The sequence below is a fragment of the Panthera uncia genome (genome assembly GCF_023721935.1).
Source record: "Panthera uncia isolate 11264 chromosome C1 unlocalized genomic scaffold, Puncia_PCG_1.0 HiC_scaffold_3, whole genome shotgun sequence".
Lineage (NCBI taxonomy): Eukaryota > Metazoa > Chordata > Mammalia > Carnivora > Felidae > Panthera > Panthera uncia.
The window spans coordinates 30,169,671-30,190,374 of NW_026057584.1; the positions used below are offsets into that span (position 1 = coordinate 30,169,671).

At 45.7% G+C, this 20,704-nt stretch overlaps 1 protein-coding gene across 2 annotated transcripts in view; it reads right to left on the reverse strand.

The window, feature by feature from the left end:
• Window positions 1-732: 732 nt before the first annotated feature.
• Window positions 733-20,704, reverse strand: part of NRP2 (neuropilin 2) — a 113,776-nt gene continuing 93,804 nt past the window's right edge. Inside the window, exons 16-17 of one of the 2 annotated variants that reach the window (XM_049615081.1) lie at window positions 4,475-4,525; window positions 733-1,903 (exon numbers count right to left, since the gene is read on the reverse strand). In XM_049615081.1, coding sequence (XP_049471038.1) covers window positions 1,599-1,903; window positions 4,475-4,525 — 356 coding nt within the window. In that variant the 3' untranslated portion in view covers window positions 733-1,598. Of the gene's footprint in view, window positions 1,904-4,474; window positions 4,526-14,083; window positions 20,443-20,704 lie in introns of those variants that run through there. The other variant, XM_049615082.1, reaches the window with a different exon arrangement.

Sequence of the window (20,704 nt, forward strand, 5' to 3'; positions counted from 1 at the left end):
CGGACAATCTTATCCTTCACACGGTTTTTCTGATGCCTCCCCTTCTAGAGTAGCTGAGAGTCATCGAGGGCTATGACTGCGCCTCGGGAAGCAGGGCTCAATCCATCAGTAGGATCAGCGGTGAGTTGGGGGAGCTGGCAGTGGGGCCACAGGGGTTAGGGAAGAAGGGATGCCTTACTTAGAGGATACTCACTGATTTCTACATAGAGGGAAAATACAGTTTTCTTCATTGTTTCAAGGCACTTAATAAAAAATACATAAAGTGTGTGTGTGTTTGTGACCTAAGAGAGACCTAAGAACATAGGTCTCTCTGGGGTTGAAGCAGTGTTGTTAGTGTTTTGGTCCGCAGTCCTTGCATACTTCTGGCTCAAATCAGCTCGCGTATATCCTACCTGCCTCTCCTGAAATGCTGTAAACCCCGAAGAGTAGTCAATGTTTACTAGCCTATAGGAGAGACTGATTCATCAAAACGTCTCTGTACAGTCTGCTTAGCCTTGGCTATGACATGATCACAGAGGTTGGATTTCCTTTTCCCTCTCCACTGTTCTCCTTTCCGTCCAGTGGTCTCCAGTTACATTTCACTGGGGAAAAACATACTAACAGCCTGTATTTACCACCCCATCTCTGAGAGTATCAAACAATGCTATGCCTTGGGGACGAGACGCCCGACAAATGGGCGCATGTGCGTGTGCGTGTGTGTGTGTGTGTGTATGTTTTAGAAGAGCAAGGAGGAGGGTAAAGAAAAAGTAAAACCACCACCAGAGGCCCCACGAAGTAGCCTCACAGCCACAAATTCTAGGTCTAGATGTAATGAATGGCTCCTAGTCGCAAAGCACGTTAAGGCTTGTCCGCTTCTAACATGGAGGTGCTTCTGTGGATTTCTGACGTGTGAAGTTTCCTTTCTGGTTTGTTTTAAATCACATATAAGAAAGAGCTATTCATGCTGACCCCTAAAATGGCAATTTTCCCCTGGATAAAAAAAGTTAAAGGCAACAACATCCTACTTAAATGCTAGGACTGGAAACGGCAGCTTGTAGGGTTGGCTGGCACGAACCTACACAGCAAATCCCGTAAAGTCGTAAAACGATCAGAGGACAGGATAAGTTGGACGGCTTTTTTTTTTTTTTTTAAATTTTTTTTTTTTTTTTTCCTAAAGATGAAAAGTCTGAAAAGACCTTTTGCTTTTCAAGTGTTGATTAGAAAGAGGAAGCAGAGTACCATGACCCCCACTCTGCTTCTATCCTGGAAAAGTCATTCTCCTCTTCTGCCTCTTTGAGTTGCTCACAGACCAAAGAAATAAAATATAATAACAAACTCACAAATGAAATAGAACTGTGACCCCCAAAGAGATGCGCTCCCGTCTTAGTCCCAGCAACAACTCAGCCACCGCGCTTCTAGGTGGGTTGTAACCCCCTTCGCAGCTGCATCGCCCTGCCTCCCTCTACTCGTCTGTCTGTTCTGTCCACACCTGCGGTATTCTGGATCGGTTTGATCGAGATTATGGCATTCAGTTTCCAAAGGGGAAAAAAAAAACAACGTAATCTTCACTAGCCCCTCTTGCTGGAATGAAGCGTCAGATGTGATTTGGGTGCAATCCGTCATGCTTCGGAGCAGCACTTCTGGTGGTTCATCTTGACCTTGTGCTTGAGGCCGTCGTAGAGCTCAAAGTTGTAGTTCTCCAGCGTGGTGCAGCTGCGGGAGCTCAGCCCTGAGTAGGAGCAGGTGCAGTAGAGCAGGAGCCCCGCACACGTGGCCCCCAGGAGGACGCCCAGGGAGCTCATGGCGATAATGGTGATGAGGATGGGATCCAACGTGTAGAGCCAGCTCTTTTCTTTGTCGGCCGAAGGGGCACCAGACCCTGAGATCGGGGAAGAAGAGTTGCTCCAGTCCACCTCGTACTCATCTGTGACACAAAGCATATGAGAATTGTGGGCACTGCCTCTTTCGAGGTGAAGTGACTGACACCCACCCCCCCACCTCAGCCCGGTGTAGAGGTTCTTCAGGGCACAAGGACAAGCAGGGGAACCCTGGAAGTGCACTGGCTGGCGTCAAAGCCCAGCCTCACCAGGTCTTTGTGTGTGACTTTGGGCAAGTTGCTTAACCTCTCTGCCTGTGTCTTCCCATCTATAAAACAGGGATACTGTTAAGGCTGCCTTTACTGGGTTGCTAGGAGGATTAAATGAATTAATAATTGTAAAGTGCTTGGTGTCCAGCACATAGCTAGTACTAAGTATTTGATATTTAAATAATTTGACTCCGACTAGGTAAGCTCAGATTTTGATGAAAGCTTCAGGGTGCCTTTGGGACACTGGGGTGGTCCCGTGATCTGGGCACGCTTCTTTCTTTGCCTCCTCACCCCCCACGTCCACTTGCTTCAAGTTCAACCAAAGGATAGACAGGCTGAGACTATTTTCACATGACAAGTTTCCCAATTTAGTATTGCTGGCCATCTGAGCAGCAGACTTTTTTCAAGCCACCACACTCACTTGACATACACCTTACCTTACTGTTACGGGTTGAATTATGTCCCCCATATGTTCATATGTTGAAGTTTTAACCCCTAGTACCTCCGAATGTGACTTTATTTGTAGATGAGGACCTTGAATTTTTTTAAAGTAGGCTTTACACCCCGCGTGGAGCCCAACCCAGGGCTTAAACTCATGGCCCCGAGACCAAGACCTGAGCTGAGATTAAGAGTTGGACGCTTAACCGACTGAGCCACTGAGGCACCCCTGGAGATAAGGTCTTTATAGAAATAATCAACTTTAAATGAGGTCTTTAGGGTGGGCCCTAATCTAATACGGATAGTGTCCTTATAAAAGGGGGAAATTTGGGGGCAGACACAGGTGGGACATTGCCTTGAAAACATGGAGATGACCATCTACAAGCCAGTGAGAAAGGCCTGGAACAGATCCTTCCTTCCCTCATGGTCCTCAGAAGGAACCGGCCCTGCTGACCCCTTGATCTTGGGACTACTAGCCTCCAGAAAGGTGAGAAAATAAATTTCTGTTGTTTAAGACCCCCAGTTTGTGGTACTTTGTTACAGCAGCCCTAGAAGACTAATACACTTATTATTTCCATAGTGTGGCCAAGGCACGACCACATCCACAGCTCATTTTGTAAGATTTCCTAATAATTCCACGAAGAAGACAGGGTACTATTATAATTTTTTAACAGGTGAAGAAACTCAGGGGCACCTAGGTGGCTCAGTTGGTTAAGTGTCCGACTCTTGATCTCAGCTCAGGTCATGATCTCACAATTCATGAAATCGAGCCCCGTGACCAGCTCCATGCTGACAGGCAGTGCCTGCTTGGGATTCTCTCTCTCTCTCTCTCTCTCTCTGCCTCTCCTCCCCACCTCCCATTCTCAAAAAAAAAAAAAAAAAAAAAAGAAAGATGAAGAAACTCAGGTTTTTAAGAAATTAGGTGACCAGATAACTCACTTGAGGTTCCAGACTTAGCAAGCAGTTAAACCAGGAATAGGAATCCGGCTTTCTGTATCCTTATCCCCTGCTCTCTGTACCCATCATAGTGCCTCTTGCTGCTACACCTACTGTGGCCTCTCCTTTTAAGCCAGTTCCACAGCTTTGCCCATAAAAGGAGTGTTAGACGGGGTTTCGCAGGGAGAGTCTGCATTGAGTTAACAAGGTGCTGTTTGGGTTAGTCACTCTGTTTCTATAACTACACTTGAAGTGTTTGATTAAGGTCGGGTTAAAAGCAGCTGTTCTATAAACAGCTCTTCTTAAATGCATCAATCTTGGTCTAAAGTTGTTCTTTGAGAGGAACTGTGGTGATCTCTCTTGCAGATCAACTCTGGCACTCAGAGAAGCCCAGACAGACATGTGCTGCTCTGAGTCGAGGGGAGAAATTATATCTACATGTTTGCTCGGCAGCCCTCGAGTCAGGGCTCTTGCTTTATCCTCTTGAAGTATGTGTATCTGAAGTGGGAGAATAGAACTTGGACTAAATACAAGATGGGCATTGTAGAAAAGAAACCTAAATCTGGCAATGGGCCCCAACTTGGAGTCTTGGATAGTGTGAGAAAGGCTCCCCCCCAAGCCAGGGAACAGGAAACCACAGAAAGCCTAGGAGAATATTCACATTTATACTCATTTACTCAGGTCCTTTTTGGGAAGAGGTCAATGGGTTCAAGCAGCAACACATTTAGAAGAGCCTTGCTTTTACTTCTAAAGGGTTTATCCAGATTTGAAGTCCATCAATGTCGAAAGTTGCCTGAAGTAGGGGACCTGTTTCAGATTAGGCAGAAGGAACTCAATATACTTTCCAAATTTCTAAATTTGACCTTGACAAAGCAATTGATGGTTTCTTCACTGCTCTCTGGATTCTTTTCCCTTCTATTTCTGATTGGTAGTTCTAAATTTTGGCCTTCTCATACCCCAGGCATTATTTTTGTTGACATCTTTATAACCAAACCTGAATTTCATGATGATCTGCTAAATCATAGCAATACTCACCATCAATTTCATCTTCATAGCCCTCTCTTCCGTGTATTTCTGGAATGTCTACTATAATGAAAAAGAAAACAAACAAATCAAGTTATAACAAGTTCTATTGCCATGGCTAACAGGCAGAGATGCAGCCTTTCTGAGAGTGACTCCCCAGTACAGTGGGCAGCTAAAGAATCACATCTGCTTCTAGATCATTTAGTATGTACATTACTGGATTCTTTCCCCTTCAAATGATTTGTCTTTATTGCCAACAGCAACCAGAAGAACAGAAACAAAAAAGGTCTTTAGCTCCAAATAACTCCTCACTTGTGTTGTGGTAATGACTGTAGTTCATTGCCATTATAGGTCTGCATTTATCCAAGGCAACTTGGATGGCATGCCCATCATCAGTTGCTACAAATGTGAGGTTTATTTAGTGTAATGGACCCTCCTCATATGCATGCATGTAAGTAGACATATCCTATAAGGGTCTTTCTCCTCTGGCTTTCAAATAAACGTGTGGTAATTCAACAAAGTCACATTTCATCATTATATGCTTTCATGTAGAAGTAGGACTGGAAAGAATGTCATAAGGCCTGTCCAGCTCCACGTATCTGTGCTAATATCTCTTGTCTTTCCTTCTCAGTTTACTTTTCCACTGGTTTTCTTTATGGCTTAGAATAGGTCAAATGTGGGCATCTCATCTGACTAGCCCAGGCTTGAAAAGAGCTAAATTAATTTACTGTGGATTTTCTCCAGTATTATCACTGTCTATCCTTTTCTTTTTTTATGATAATTTGGGGGGGTTGGGATATGGGAAAGACAGTCTCTCTATTCACTATGCTGTCCATCTTACAGAAATCAGAGCCAATGAAAATTACTGGTCTAAAATGGCAAAACATCAACAAAGAGAATCAAATATGTGGTGATTTATCATTTCTTTGTTTCTCACAGGTTAATTATGCCTGCCCTGGCTGTCAGCTCAAGATGGCGTTAGCAAGTGTATGGACACGTTAGGAGTTATATTGAACCCTAAGTCAGGTGCATAACCTTGAGGTCAGCACTATAAACCGATACCCCAAAATTCAGGCTTAAGCAAAACCAAATCCCAAACAGCTAATACTATCAAACAAGAGGAAGAGAAGAACTTCTCACTGGCCTGAACTTTCCCTCATCAGCACATCTCAGGGAAGATCTACTTGACCATGACATGAACTGAGGATTGATCTATCACCGCCACACTTGAAATTCAGTCTTTTCCTGGAAGCAGTGATTTTAGCCATGTTAGATAGAAGTCTTCCTCATCCTGGCCAGAGCGCTAAAGCACATTTTGATCCCCCTGGTTGTTAGTAAGGGATGCAACAAAACAACTTGCCAGGACCCCACTTGAAAGGATCAATGCCATGTGGCACTAATTTGCCATAAATCCAGCCTGTTTCTGGCATGTTTATAGCACAGCAACTGGCACCTGCAGGTCACAACAGCTTCCCCACCTCAATGCCCATCCCCTGCATTATTCTCCAGGACCCTACAATCCAGGCTGTTTCCTTGGAATGAAGATGTGACTATGAATCAACAAGAGGCAGGAGGTGTCTGTCATAGGGATCAAACTGAGCTTGTGAAAGTCAATCTAGAGATTTTTATTTTAACCTTGTGAAAAAACAAACAAACAAACATGGAAGAAAAGCATCACATTTCCATCCACTAATCGTTTTGATGGGATGCTCATATGTCTTAACACCTTCACGGTTAAGAGATGCAGAACATTGGATAAGAATATGCGAATCAGCCTAGTACAAAAACTGTGGGGCTCTTGCCAGTGACTTTTGGGCCAAATCCTGTTCTTGCTTTTAGGGATTTGGTCTCTGCCAAGGATGTGATAGATTCTTGGAGGCTAGAATGCCATTTTGCTCCATCTCACACCCTCAGGGAAGAACTCTTAGGACACTATTGACCGTGGCTGGAAAGGAGTAGATGTGCCATTGATCTTAAAGGAAAAGGGGTAAAAGGATGGTAATGAGTGTGAGTACATTTTGTCCCAGGAGATCACAGCCTCTTGCCTCTGGAGGTGGAGGACTGGATGAGATGACCTCCCAAGAATTGGTCCATTTCTAAGGTTCTATGTAATTGATTGCTTAGATGGGCCGAGATTTCTGCACCTGGTGAATCAAAGGCTACCTAAGGTGAAGAAGAACACTTTAGAGGCTTGACTTGGCTTTTTGTGTAATCACTGCTCCCAGGAGTTTGGGTGAGTGGGAAGGGTCAACAAAAGGATAAGTTAATCAACATTTTCAAAAGTGCATCTGTTCATCAAGGCTTAAAGAAAGAATGGCACACTAGGGAAAACCCAAATAAAGGGAACATTTGTACAAAAAAGCAATTTGCTTTGAGAGCAATTTTCTCTAGTCCCCTTGTTAATATTCTTGATATCTGTGATTAAGAGCGAGCTTTCTTAAAAGCCCCATTGCTCTTCATGGGCCGCCTTCCTTTTCTGTTAAGCCCAATAGGTAAACCTCACCTTGTTTCCTCAGGATGCTGGTAGGAAGGAGTGTGGCTCTCCCACCAGGTGCCTGTAGTTCTAGCAAGACAAGGCAAGGGCGGAAGGGAGGGAGAAATGATGAGCTCGAGGCACAGAGTAGAGGTAGCACCTCCCTGATAGCAAAAGATAGCACAAGCATGTAGGGACCAGGGACTCTGAACCGAATTGAATTTCTCTTTTTTTGTCACGAGGACAAACTTGGAGAAGACCTTCCAGGACCCTGGTTTAGTGAGTGGGTGTGTCTATGACTAATGGACGGACAAGGGCGAGTGGAATGGGCCACACCTCTAGGATCACACAGATCTGGAAAGGATCTTACCACCCACATGACTTCCACTTTCACCCTTTGTGCTCACATGACCCTATTTCCTCCGGGGCCCTGTATGGACTCAGTCTCAGCCAGTTTGACTCCAAAGCCTGAATTCTGACTCTTCAGTACTGTGTGAGGGCCAGAGGTGACCTCTCACCTCCACCCAGGTCTGCCTCCAAGTTCTCTGGGTATAGGCAGGACATTGCATCTATCAGCATATAATTACTACCTTATTCTAACAGTAAAAACAGGCCTGCCTTGTCTCAGATCCTAGTTGACTGGATATACGCTCTCTGGCTCTTTGCCTGCATCGCTCTCCAGACACTTTGATGGGAACTCAGGAGGACTTCTCATGAATGGGAAAATACGGTCTGAAATTTGAAGCTCATGTTTTCTGTGATAGGCGTGACTCAGGGGGGAAGGCTGATTTGCCTTCTTCTTCCAAGGGTAGTCTTCATTACCCAACCAGTCAACCAATCCTCACTTATGAAAGAGGTTTACAAAGTGCCCAGGGGCCACACTGGGTTTTTGGAAAAATGAAGATGGATGGGACCAGGTGTCTACAGTCAAGGCCCCTCAGCATGGTTGGGAAGCAAAGACTTGTCCATGACAAAACAGTATAAAAGAACGTGGGGGCTTGTAGACAGGACTCTAAATGCTGCTGGCATCCAGGGTAAGGATTGGGCACATGAAGCCAGGCCACTGCCAGGAAGGAAAGCATTCGAGTGGGGAGGAGGGTGCTTCAGAAGAGAGGCTGCTGCACTGTGGCGGTTGGTGAGTTCGAGCTCCTTTATCCGTTTGATGGACAGGAATGGCTTCGAACGTGGCACCTGAGCCTTTTTACTCATATACTGATCCCTTGGTTTTTGGCTTGAATTCGCTTTTGTCTGCTCCATCAAGGAATTCAAAGAGATGGCCAGGCCTGGCCACGTATCTTCCACCTGGATTTCCCTACATGAGAGTCAGGTTTCTGCCCCTCTCCTCCACCAGCTGCTGTGAACCAGCACAGTGAAAGGAAGAAGTAAACTCATGAAGGACCGGAACGGAGTTTACTAGAGTTTAAGTAATCAAGTGAGCAGACTCACTACTACTTAAAAAGCAAACAACCTAATTCAACAAAACCTGGTTATTTTCATATTGTCATCAAAGCCTCAGGCTGCAAAGTCCCGTTTCCCCAGGAATCCTTTCCCTTAGCACCGCCAAGAGGTCGGTGAGGTACACAGTGGAGAGTGATTCAAAGTCTTAGTCCATCTCCTATAGTCCTGATTTTTCAGGGCAAGAGGCCCAGAGGGGCTAGTTATTAAAACACTCACTGACTGTTCCAGAACTCCTTCCACCCTAGAAGAGTCACGTATTTTCAAGTGTCTTTGTCAGTAAATTGCAACACTATGGCACAAAAGGTTAACGGCCATACCCAGTCATAAACCGAACCTACTCTAAGGAGCTATGTTTTGCCCTGTGGGGTCTGGAACACTGCCTGGTGGTGTCAGACCACACATGTTATGCAGGAGAAACACCCCCAGACACCCAACGTGCAGCTGGGGGATTCCCCACCGAGCATGATTTACGTCTCAAAGAGGAATGCTCTCTCCCAGTCTTGGTTCCCATTCTCTCCTTCCCCACCTTACACGCACCTGCCTGTGCGCGCGCACCCCCCCTTTATCTATCTTCCTCTCTCCTTCATTTTCTTCCATTTTTTTCCCCTCTTAAATTAAGATCCTTTGGTGTTAAACTGCTTTTCTGCAATTACTCTTAGAAAAATTTCGACCTTCCGTTTCACCACTACTGCTATGCTGTGGTCTACCGCGAGTGTATAAGCGCGGGTGTTGTTCTGTTTACTTTCTGCATCGTAAAAGGAGCTTCACAAGACTGCTGGGAAGTGAAAAGCCTGCCCCAAACCACTGACTACTTTCAGATAAATCATTGAGGACAGTCCATTCCTGGGCTATTTGCATGGAGATCATCTCAGGACACCAAAATACACTGGTTTTCTTTGAAAAGTCCCTTCCACGTGAACTCTGAGCAGTGGAGTAAGAAGCCTGGTTGAAGCTGATGACAGATTTGTGAGCCAGAGGGTGTAGCAGAGACCCTCTAGGAACCGTGTAGTGTCCGCCCTGCTCTCTGTCTGAAGGAAAGGAGCATGGGATTTGGAGGAGCACTGCACTGGGAACAGGTTGCCTACTTCTCATCTGAGCTCCGCTATCCACCGCGGGTATGAGAGTCTGGGTGAGTCATTGACCCTCTGAGTCTCAGTTTGCTCCTCTGAAAGTAACCACTCATGTTCTTCCCTGCTCTAGTCTTCTATGTCTTACGGGAAGAAAATGAGAAAGGTCTGAGGGCCCTTCTGATGAGGGCACTCTCAAGAGGCTGCTGGTTGAGGTAGACAAGGTGACTCCCATAGAAAAGAACCCCACTCTGCTCACCACTCCAGTCTTCACCCCAGGTCTGTCTTCTCCTAGGTTGTTGCTCCCTGAAGACAGCCGCCTTAAGGTGTGTGTGCAAAGAGAAGACCACGAAACAGACAGGTAAAGGGAAGCTGTGAGATCCCGTGTTTCCAATACTGGTTCATTTGCCTTAGAAATCAGCCCTGCGAACTGGTAATTTAAAAAGTGGTGGGTAAATTGTGCCCCGAGTTTTAAACTTCCACCTTAACGGAAGCCAGGCTGATAAAACCAACCTTAACGTGGCCACTTAACCCACCAAAGTGCAACCGGCCTTCAAAGCAAGGATTGAAGAGTCTCTCACACCCAGAAAATCATTGAAATCATTCATTTTCACAGGCACAGGTGTCACCGCTTCTATTTTAAAGAGAATGAAATTGAAGAAGGAGGGTAGAAAAATGCAGTAAGTCATTGAACAAATCAGTGCTAAGGCGAGTAAGCCACATTTTCGACACCTAGTTTGGGGCTGTGATTTATGTGGGATAAGCTCTTGGCTACTTAGAACCCTTGCTGAATTTGATTCCAAGTTCTTGAAACCCCTGAGCCAGCTAAATCACCGGACTGTTCAGATGGGAGTAGTGTTCAGAAAATTCTCTCAGCCATTTCGTTTTGATCCCAGCAGGAGATGTAACCCTGAGACTGAAATAAATGAGAAATAACGAAGGACTAGGAGATATTTCTTGGCCTTTTGCAGTGTTTAATTCAGTTTAACATTTAGTTTTGGCTGAGGGCCCCCCCCCCCGCCCCACCCCACCACCTTAATTTCCCTAATTCAGTTTGTTCATCCCCAGTTGCTACAGGAGCCAAAAGTTCAGATGTTGATGAAAGCTATGCCAAGCTCCTCCATTAGAGAGTCAGGGTACTTGAGAGCCATTTATCCCTTGCTGGGTTTGGCTTGAGTTGAGAAACACCACCAGAAGATCCTTTATCATAGGTTTTTATCTCTTGGGCTTATAGCCAAATATATGCAAAGTCATGGAAAAAAATATTTTTTGGAGTTTTCAAATGGTTTCGAGCTGGAAAGCACAGGTTTGAGATATCTGGAGTCTGAACTTGAATTTAGCCATTATTTCCTATTATTTTTAGTTGAATAACTAGATGGAAACACTAAAAAGGGTTGGAAATACCAACTGCAAATGAGAAAGCTGTGAAATGACCTAATAATATTTTCAAGTGTGGAGGCGGATGAGCAGCTGAGGCCAGAATGGCTCCACTGAGCCCCAACGATGATGTGAAAATAAGAAAAACGCAGCCAGAGAAATATTTAGCTATAAAGATGGGATTCAGAACTGTGCAGGTTGGAAACACCCAGCAATGATGATGGAGGAACATTCTGGAATCTCTCCTCCACCCTAGGTCTTTGAAAAATCAGAGATTTTCTTCATAAGTACCAGTAGATATGTCAACAACAAGAAATAGATACGTGAACAAAAAGAAATTCTTCTTTTGTTGGCTACCTTCTCAGAGTATGAAGGTGCGAAAACCCTAAAATTTCAGGGAAATTCTCACATGTTCACATTTCAGAGAGCTCGCCCAGCGGGCTTTGACATTTCTTCTCTCCTCCAATCCTGATACTCGGGAAGCGTGCATGACGGGAACACCACTCAGGTGGAGTAGTTTCCTACCTCTTGGGTGAGTGAAAGAATGGCGTCAAAGAAACAAAACCACATTTGCTTCCACTGTGAAAAAGAGATGCCTTGTCAAAGCCTCCCCTCATATTCTGTAAGGCCCTGAAAAAAATGCCCTATGTAGCTCACCAAGTAAGCTTGCTCTACTTAAAAGGTGGGCTCTACTTCAGAACACAAGAATGAACAACACTGTGGTAAGAGGTTCGGGGTTCCAAAAAGGAACCCGTCTCTACCCACTCAAGAGGTGATTTTCTCCAGAAGCTTGCTGTTATCCCAGGACTGTAATTATAACATAAGAGAATAATTTGGTCTCTAGTAAGAGCACAACTACGTGGAGGAAAGTAACCAATTCAGCTTTCATTTGAGGGAATCCGCCCCCCCCCCCCAACTTCTCTGGGAAAGAGTTTGATGAAGGGGTGGGGGTGGGGAGCAAGTATGAGAATGACAGAGGAGAGGAGAAGGGGCCACTAGGAGAGGGGGTTGGCGCAGAAAGGGGAGGCTGGAAGTTGAAGACAAACGATATCTGGCACAAAGGCAGAGGGGTGGAGACAGGTCCTCCTTGGGGAAAGAGGAGGCGATGGAGGCCCCGTGGCAAATTGCAGAGCGAGACAGAGGACGGCGTCGTGGGTCTGGACTTCCTATGAACGCCATTATTGAGCTTACACCCTCGGTCTGTAGTTGGCCGAGGCTAATGAGGTGCTCTGGGTGGCTGCTTTTACCATCCATGTCGGCCCCCGCCTCGGTCCTAAGGCCCATCTTCCCGCCTCAGTGCCAACTGTTGGGAACTGCCCAGGAGAAGCGACGGGGAAGTCCACGCGGGCCTCCTTCTCCCAGCCCCTCGGTGGCGGTAAGGAAACACAAAGGGACGAAATGGTTCTTTAACGGACTGTGCTAAAAGGCAGCCTCAGTAACTAGCAGGCTGGCTGAGAACAGGACTTCGGTCAAGGCCTCCTCCAGCTCAAAGCTTTCTCTGCACTGCCATCATTACTGGAGCCGGCCGCTCTCTGGCAAGTCAGAGAACTCTAGTCCAGGGCCCGTGTTAATGAGTCCTGCTGCCCGACGACGAACACTCTACTGCCGAAAGCCAAGACTTGGTATGCTACCACTCCGGTTCTGGATCAGCGCCCTCGCTTAGGGGTATGTTAGTTCATGATCTCTAAAGAGTTCAATTTTGCACAATTACACACAGAAGACAAAACAAGGCGTGTGCGTGTGCGCGCGCGCGCGTGTGTGGGTGTGTTTGCAGTGACATATTTGAGCTCATCCGTATGTCATGCTCATGCTGCTTTCTTTCCTGAACTTCCCCCCAATTATCCACCTTGCCCATGCCCAAGAGGCAGAAGTCCTGGGTTTTTGGCAGGGCGGAGAAAAAAGCCCACAAAGCCCACAAATGGCGGTAGACACTGTCCGTTACCCTCGGAGTCCAACTCCCATTACCAAGATCCCTTTGTCTTAGTGCACAGTAGAAGTCAGAGGAGCGCTCTTGGAGGAAAAGATGTTTTGACCAAACAGGCCCCTTGGCTTCTCTTCCACTCGCCACTCCTTGCTGGAGCCACTTGGGGCCGGCAGCTTTGCCTACGCACACACACCTCCCACTAGAAAACAACCTCGCCTCCTGGTCACTTTCCTTGGGTCCCAGCAGCCCTGGACCTCCTCGGAAGAAAGCCCGACGCCACCTTTTGGCCCGGAAAGCCTGCTGTCCTGGGGACCGAGGTGGGCGCTTTGCTCCTAAGGCCCCAAGGATTGGAGACTTTCTGTCGACACGTGGGCCCTCCTCGTGGCTGCCGGAATATTTTAGTCTGCAGCACAATACTGTGCACTGACCTTAAAGGATGTTTTTTACATGAATTTTTTAGTAGGAAACATAAATAAATAACAGCAAGGCACAGTGCAGTCATTCTTTGAGGAAACCAAGTGGAACTCATTAATCATGGAGAACAGGGCTCTGCCTACAGAACCCAGGGATGGAATTAACCCCTGTACCACAGCTGCCACAGCTCTGGTGAGCTGCCACTTACAGTCAGGCCACATTCGCCACAAATTGACAGTTAAAAAAAAAAAAAAAGTCCCTGCAATTAAAATTCCCTTCAGCTAAACTATATATATAAAGTCTTCTCTTACAAGCGCTCCACCCACTCCAGGAGAGAGAGATAGACCCAGAGTTTACGTGGCCTGTGGCGATGTGGGAGGGGATAGAATCCAGGACGTCCACTAGTTTGTGACTCTCTCAAATGGGGACAGGTTCACTGTAAAAGGTTAACCTCAGCCACTTGAAGCATCTGGTAAAATGAATCGAGGCACACCATTTGGCCGACTCGTTCTATCGCAGAGAAACATGTGCGCAAAGATGCAGCCTCAAAGATGTTCATTGCAGTATTGTTTATAACAGAAAAAAAAAAGCGGAACTAAATGCAACCTGAATGCCCACCAGTAGGGGAGCAGTTAATAAACTAGGGTACAATATGGAATGCGATGCAAGAGCTAAACACAATGGGGTAATCTGGCAGTGGGTACTGTCAAGATTTTGTGAAACGAAAAGGAGAAAGTTGTCCGACAATGGAGCAAATGTTGTGATACCATTTATGCAAACAAAACCGAATCCAACCAAACAGATCACATAACCGGACACAGACATACAGGTTTGTAAAGGTCTAAAACAAGGCCTGGAAATATATACCTCAAGCTGTTTCTCGTGATTACTCTCTTTGGGGAAGAGAGTGGGACTGGTTAGCAATGAAATGGACTTCTGCTTCTTCTGTATTACGTACACATTTCCAGGATGTCGTTGTGTGTAACTTGTAAGTTAAAAAAAAAAAAAAAAAGCGAGAGAAACATCCAGCCAGTTATTATCCTAAAATTTCCCCCAACAACCTCTTTCAGGATCACTGACCACTCTGGTCCTAAGCCTCCAGAACAAGACGTTTGCCCCCTTCCGCCCCCAGGGTGATGCTAGAATGTCAGTTGCTGATTTTTCAAACAGCCTTTCCTATTTCTTGGTGCAGTGCCTGTGGGCATTTAGTCTTTTTGGGCTCTTGGAGGTCGGTGACGGCAAAGCCTAAGGACAATTAGAGTAGAATGATTCTGGGTCTTCTGCCCACTGGGCTGTAGGGGGAAGGAGGAATGGTTTCTGCTGGCTGCCCGCAAGCACCTAGATTCTCCATTGAGCCACACTATGCTAAAAGGGGTTTTGTTCCTTGGCCATTCTTCACATCTTGTGTCTCTACTGCGCTTAGGTCTGGGGCCAAACGGACTCCTCCACACGGTTACTGCAAGTGTATTCTGGCTGAGGCATGTGGCCTGACGCCTTTTGAGGGTGTAGGTTCCTGATTATATCTAACCTCTAGACATACTCCAGTGCACCTGATCTATGTCAGGCTTAATTAAGTCGCACACTATTCTTAGATTTTAATTTATTTACATAAGGCGATTCTTTGCTGACTCTAAGACCATCAGCTGGTGTTCCTCTCTCCCCTCCTTTTTCTCCGGTTGGATTGGTTTTGTGTTTTCTTTGGGCCATCACCGAAGGAGACGAAAGGCAAAGGACAGCTGGCAGAGCCCTAGTGATGTGCACAATTAAAGAGCGAAAGCAAGCCGCACCTACACCTTGGCTCAGATGTGTAGCCCACAACATGGACAAACCACAACTTAAAAATGAAGCTCTTTTCACCAAAGATTACAGAAAGGCCACAATGTTTGTGCAAAACAACTGCAAAGTCAGTGAAGAGGGGTGATGGACGCAGACGCCGTGCCGCAGCAGATCGGCTGGGCTTGGGTTATCTGGGCTGGGAGGGTGGTGTCTTGCTTCAACAGCAAGAACACACATTTAAACCATCATAAAGGGCCAGGTGGGAGCCAAGGAAGACACACGGGGCCTTGACATCTGGTATTTATGATCCATGGAAACACAATGTCTGTAACATTTATGCTTGGGCTCGTTCTGAAATACCACACTGATAACAGTGCTGCACTTGATGCCTAAGATTAGAGTCCTAACAGTCGTTGCCCTTTTGGGGAAGAGAGAATGCTTCTAGAATTAGCCCTGGGACTAGAACCAAAGCAGGAAGAGCAACGATGAAATTCTCAACCATGGCTCTAAAAACAGGAACGCTAATGAAGCATAAGTGATGGCTGGTTTAATTTAGTCTGGCAAATTTGGCCCCAGGCCAGCTCAGGGAAGTGTTGACTGAGCCTGGGTATTTGCCTGAAATAAATACTTTTGAGAGGCTTTCATTTTATCCTTTACTAATGGGAACAAATGGCTTTAAGGAAAGCCAAAGATCATTTACACAAAATGGGTAATTATACTTGTCATTAGAGGCACAATGCTCTCATCATGGACATTCTACTCTATTCTCTGGCATAGGACAGGCAGTGACATCTATACTGAGCCATCTGTACTAACAGAGTTTCCTGTAGGATCTGAAAACCAAAATCCTATTTCCTTTTAGCACCCCTTAGACAGGTTTTACGGATGTAAAAAGTATTCCTTCCTGGATCTGGGTTTAGAGGGGAAAAGTAGGACTCTGGTGGAAATAGTCTCTCTGGACAGTCCCTTTTCTTAGAACCTTTAAGGATGGTTCTTGGACCCCTGAGGAAGTCTCCTGGGCTGATGGAATGCTCTTAATACACCCCAGGAATAGGGGGTGGTGGAAAATCCTTCCCCAACTTCTTCTTGACCACCATTTCACTGCCACGTTATACTGCCCACGTTTCCCTGCCAATCCCCCACTGATAGAAATATTTTATGTATTTGATATAACTAATCACTAATGACCCAAACGGGAGAACCAAAGAAAAATATGTGTCCACAAGGTCTGGCTTTTAGGGTAAGTTTCCCCAAGCCTCTCTCGAAGTTTTTATGGAATATTCCTTTTATAAATTTCTCTAGCTGGACAGTTCCAGGTACATAGTCATCGTAGAATTATCTTCATTACTTGCTCCAAAATGAAGTCTGGAATATTTTGGAGCCTTGAACACGCCATAAGTTCCCATTTTGTCTGGGAAAGTGCTCATAAAGAGATCAATGTCCCCATGGAAGAAATGATTTGGTAGGCGAGGGGCATCATGTCGCCGCTTCTTCTCCAAAGGAAGCTATCTGTCTCTGTAGAGCCAAGTACATGATTCAACTCCACTGGTCCCATTCCCCCTGGGGCCCCATGAAAGGCAGAGTCCAATCTCCAGGGATTTGCCATCAAGAGAAATTTTGTGGAATCACACTGAGCAATTTAGCACTTAGCAACTTTTGCAAAATCCCACACCAATCATAAAAGTTGGCTCAGCTGCACAAATTGGATAAAACTCCTAACAAGCAGTAATAAAAATAAAAGAAGAAAAAACTGGCATCCAGCCTCAAGGAGAAAACCCACCTACCTCCCACAGCAATGCCCTGTAGCTCAGAAGGCAGTGGTCAAACTTTGGAAACATCAATTTGTTCAAAGCCTACATTTCAACTTTGTTCTCATAGGCAAACAGGAAAAAAAACCCCAGATGTTTGTATAAAAATATCATCATTTTATTACATTCCACACAATACATTTTCAAATAGTTTCCAATGTCCACAAGTTATTTAGACACACAGGCAACTGAGCAATGCAAGAGATGTCACAGTTATAGGAAGAGGGATAAGAATAGGAAGTAAAAATCTTTAAGTTTTCTTGTTTTGTTGTTTTTCTTTGGTAATTATCGATTATTTTAGGTGTTTGCTTGCCTGCTATTTTTAGTTTAAAGACAAGATCTTTTTAAAGTGGGGCATCAACGTCAGAAATATTACTGGATTTCCTATCCTATTCTGGCTTTAATCCCAAAACTGTGGGGTGAGGGAAAAGACAATTTCACTTTATTTTCAGGGTCCTGTTTTGTCAATGGCAATGCTATAATTTTTTTTTCTTTTTTCTGCCTTCACCAGCAATTAGGGGAGAGCAATTGTTAGAATAATATCAAGGAAGGGATTTTTTTTTTTTTTAAACCCCAGAGATAAGGGTTGCCCTCCTGGAGCTGTTAATATGAAACCTCTACTAAGGCAAAAACTTTACCAGCCCGAGCTAGACCTTCAATTCTTCATTCATTCATTCATTCATTTATATTTTAGTAGTTGCTATCACCTTTTTGTCTTCTGAGAAGCAACTCTAAACACATGCATGCATGCATTCACCTGTCCAGTCTATTTTTCTTAGAAGAGAGTGATCCTTCCCTCCCTCCACGAAATACAGAATTTTGCTTTCTAAAGCTGCAAAGCATGATTTTATAGAACAGCTGCCCTTTTAGCATAGTACCTAGATAATACTATGAAAGTTGCTGGGCCAGAGGGGGAGAGAGAGAGAGAGAGAGAGAAGGAGAAAGTGTGACATCCCCAGCTGAAGTTCATCATGGGATTCACAAAGATTTGAGCAGTCTCATATTCTCAACTATGGCATGTACATAAAGATGATGCCACATGGGGCACCAGATAAAGACACAGCAAATGCACAAAGTTGTTGTCATCTTCTTGTAAAGAAGGGAAATCCTCAAGGGTAGATAGTAAGTAACTCAGACAGTTGATACACTGGCTGGATTTTCCAGGTGTAATTTCCCGACACCATACCTCCACGGGGTGCCTACGGGGATGTCAATCATTTCGAGGGAATGCCTGGCCCCAAATGCACAGCTGGATGTGGACACCTGAGATAAAAAGCCCGTAGTGACTGGCATGGAATTCATCACACGGTATGTTGGGCTTGTGCCCCTCCTCCCTCTCGCAGCTTTGTTTTCCATCTTCAGCTGGGGTAGGACACTTGAAATCTCAAGGTAGCTCATGCTCTAGCCTTTCATCTTTTCTTTTCTTGGCAGAGCTTCTGTGGTTGAGCCAGAGTAGCTCTTTGAAATAGAATAAGAGTGGGAGAGCACCTTTCTTTCAGAAGGATGAAACAAACCAGATGCGAAAGTGAGCGTGTGTTGGAGGGACCTGCGAATATATTCTGAAAGAATGCTAAAAGTCTCTCTCTCCCAAGCAGCCAAAAAAAAAAAAAAAATTAATATTTTGTTCTCAGAAGGTACCTGGAGGCTTTCAGCCCAGGCAACCATCTTTGGAGAGAATCTCACACTTCCCTGGTGGATTCCTAGCAGGAAGTGGAGAAATCAACACCCCCAAGGCTGAGCCCCAAGTCACTGAGCGTCTCGTTAAAATACGCATTTTCTATCAATGAAATTGACTTCATTATTGAATCTATCCTTTGTACAATATCATTAGGCAATTTATCTCTAACATCCCTCTCCCTGCGTTGCTTAGAGAGGACACACGGGCAGCAACAGATTTATCTTCATTATACCCTCTCCTGATGCAGCAACATCTGGAAATGCCAGGCCAGCCTAAGAAGGTGTATTTGCCAGATGCTATGAATGCTTTAAGGGGTAGCATTTTAAGGGTTGGCAGTTGACATTTAAAAAAAATGGTTACTTCTGAATAGTCTCAGAATATTTAAATAAGTCAGGTGAACAGTCTTATGTTTTAGTGGCTATAGATTCAGGCACACATTAACACCACGAAAGGAAACGATCCCTTTCCCCCCATATTTTACAAATGCTATTACAATGACCAATAGAATACCAAAGATTACAATTTTTAAGCTTCTTACTCAACTCCATCCCAAGTCGGGCACAGTAAACCCCCCAAGTGAGGAGACTTTGAAAAGACCACATTCAGTCCTCTCTGCTCCTCCCTTCTCTCCTCCACCTCTCGCTCCCACCTTAAACAGGCTACTGCTTTTCCTAAGCCAGTCTCAGACTTGTTATTCTTTATGACGTATTCCAAGATTGGACTTAACTGATAAAAGCTACACATTCATTACCAGCTTCCCTTTCATAAGGCAACAAGAGACAGATTTGCTTCAGGGCCAGAAGTAGAGATGATTCTGCACGCACCCAATGGCTGCCATCTTGCTACTTCCAAGACTCCAGGAGACATGACAAGGGGTCATGTCTGAGTGCGCTGGGGGAACTTTCCTCTTGGGTCAGGTGGATCGGGAATGGGATAGGGATGGGAGGGGCCACATTTCATTTCATGCGGCCTCGAGTTTTTTTGGGTACCTGGAGATGACAGTGGTAGCCAACAGAAACCCAGCCAGAGCTAGATAAGGCAACAAAAAGCTTCAATCTCTTCTCCAAGTAAACAAAACTAGTACAGCATATTATTTTTTTTGGAGAATGTACCCCCGGAGAAGTAACACAAGGGTTAAAGGGGGTCCTCTCTCAACACATCCACACACACTACCACCCACCCCCACAATGAACCAGTCTCTCTCTCACGTACACACACACACACACACACACACCGACACAGAGCGATTCACACGCACATGTATATACTATGTACAAACACACAGATCCAGGTTTCCTCTCTGGTCTCCTGGCAGACTGCCCACCGGAAGGAGGTATGGGATAAGGCAAGGGGAAGAAACAGGGAACCAGTCTCTGAAAGAAAACCAGCTGAGCCTTCAGTTGTGAAGTGCTGAGGGGCGTATCTCTTCTCATATTCCAAGATGCAGCATTAGAGGTGGGGGTGGTTGGTTTGGAATCAACAAAGGATAAAAACAAACCAAAAGAGAGAGAACCCAAGGACAATGGTCAGGATGAATAAAAGCACACAGGGTTTGGGCCCCCGGGGGGGGGGGGGGAGAGAGAGAGAGAGAGAGAGAGGAGAGACAGACAGAGATGTCTTGAGAGTCCACACAGAGACTAGGCGAGGAGAAAAAAGTGCAAAATCGAGGCAACGTGTTGGTAGTCTTTCTCGTTTGTTTTGGGTGCCGTCCTTGGCTTCGGCCCTCAGCAGTGCGAGCCGCGGTCTTGCTCTAGTTTAATGGTTAGGGTGGGCTCCACCGCCAGAGGGGCCCCGTTGGTGTAGTGGGAGGTTTTGTAGGTGATGGAGTGATCGGTCTTCTTGGCCGCATAGCGGAACCGGTGGTAGTGGAGCACCAGGGCCAGCGCGACGGAGACGAGCACCAGCACGGCGCCCCCGGCGGCCATTACGTAATACCAGTAGGCTGGGATGGGCTGCACGGGCACCGTGTCCACTGTGGGCTCGGTCCCTGGTAGGAGGGTGCCCCCTGGTGGAGAGACACAGAAGAGTGTTGCTAGGCTGAGAGCATGCAGACTACTCCAAAAATTAATTAAAAAAAAAGAAAAAGGAAAACACATACATGCTTTGGAGCGGATAGGGAAGGGGCAGGGGAATAAGAAGGTACTGAGTACTTCGCTCGTGACAAGCACTGTTAAACGACTGACATCATTTCCTACTCGCAACCTGATGAGATAGGCACTGTCGGGCCCATTTCACAGATGGAGGTCTAAACAGAGGCTCAGAGAGGT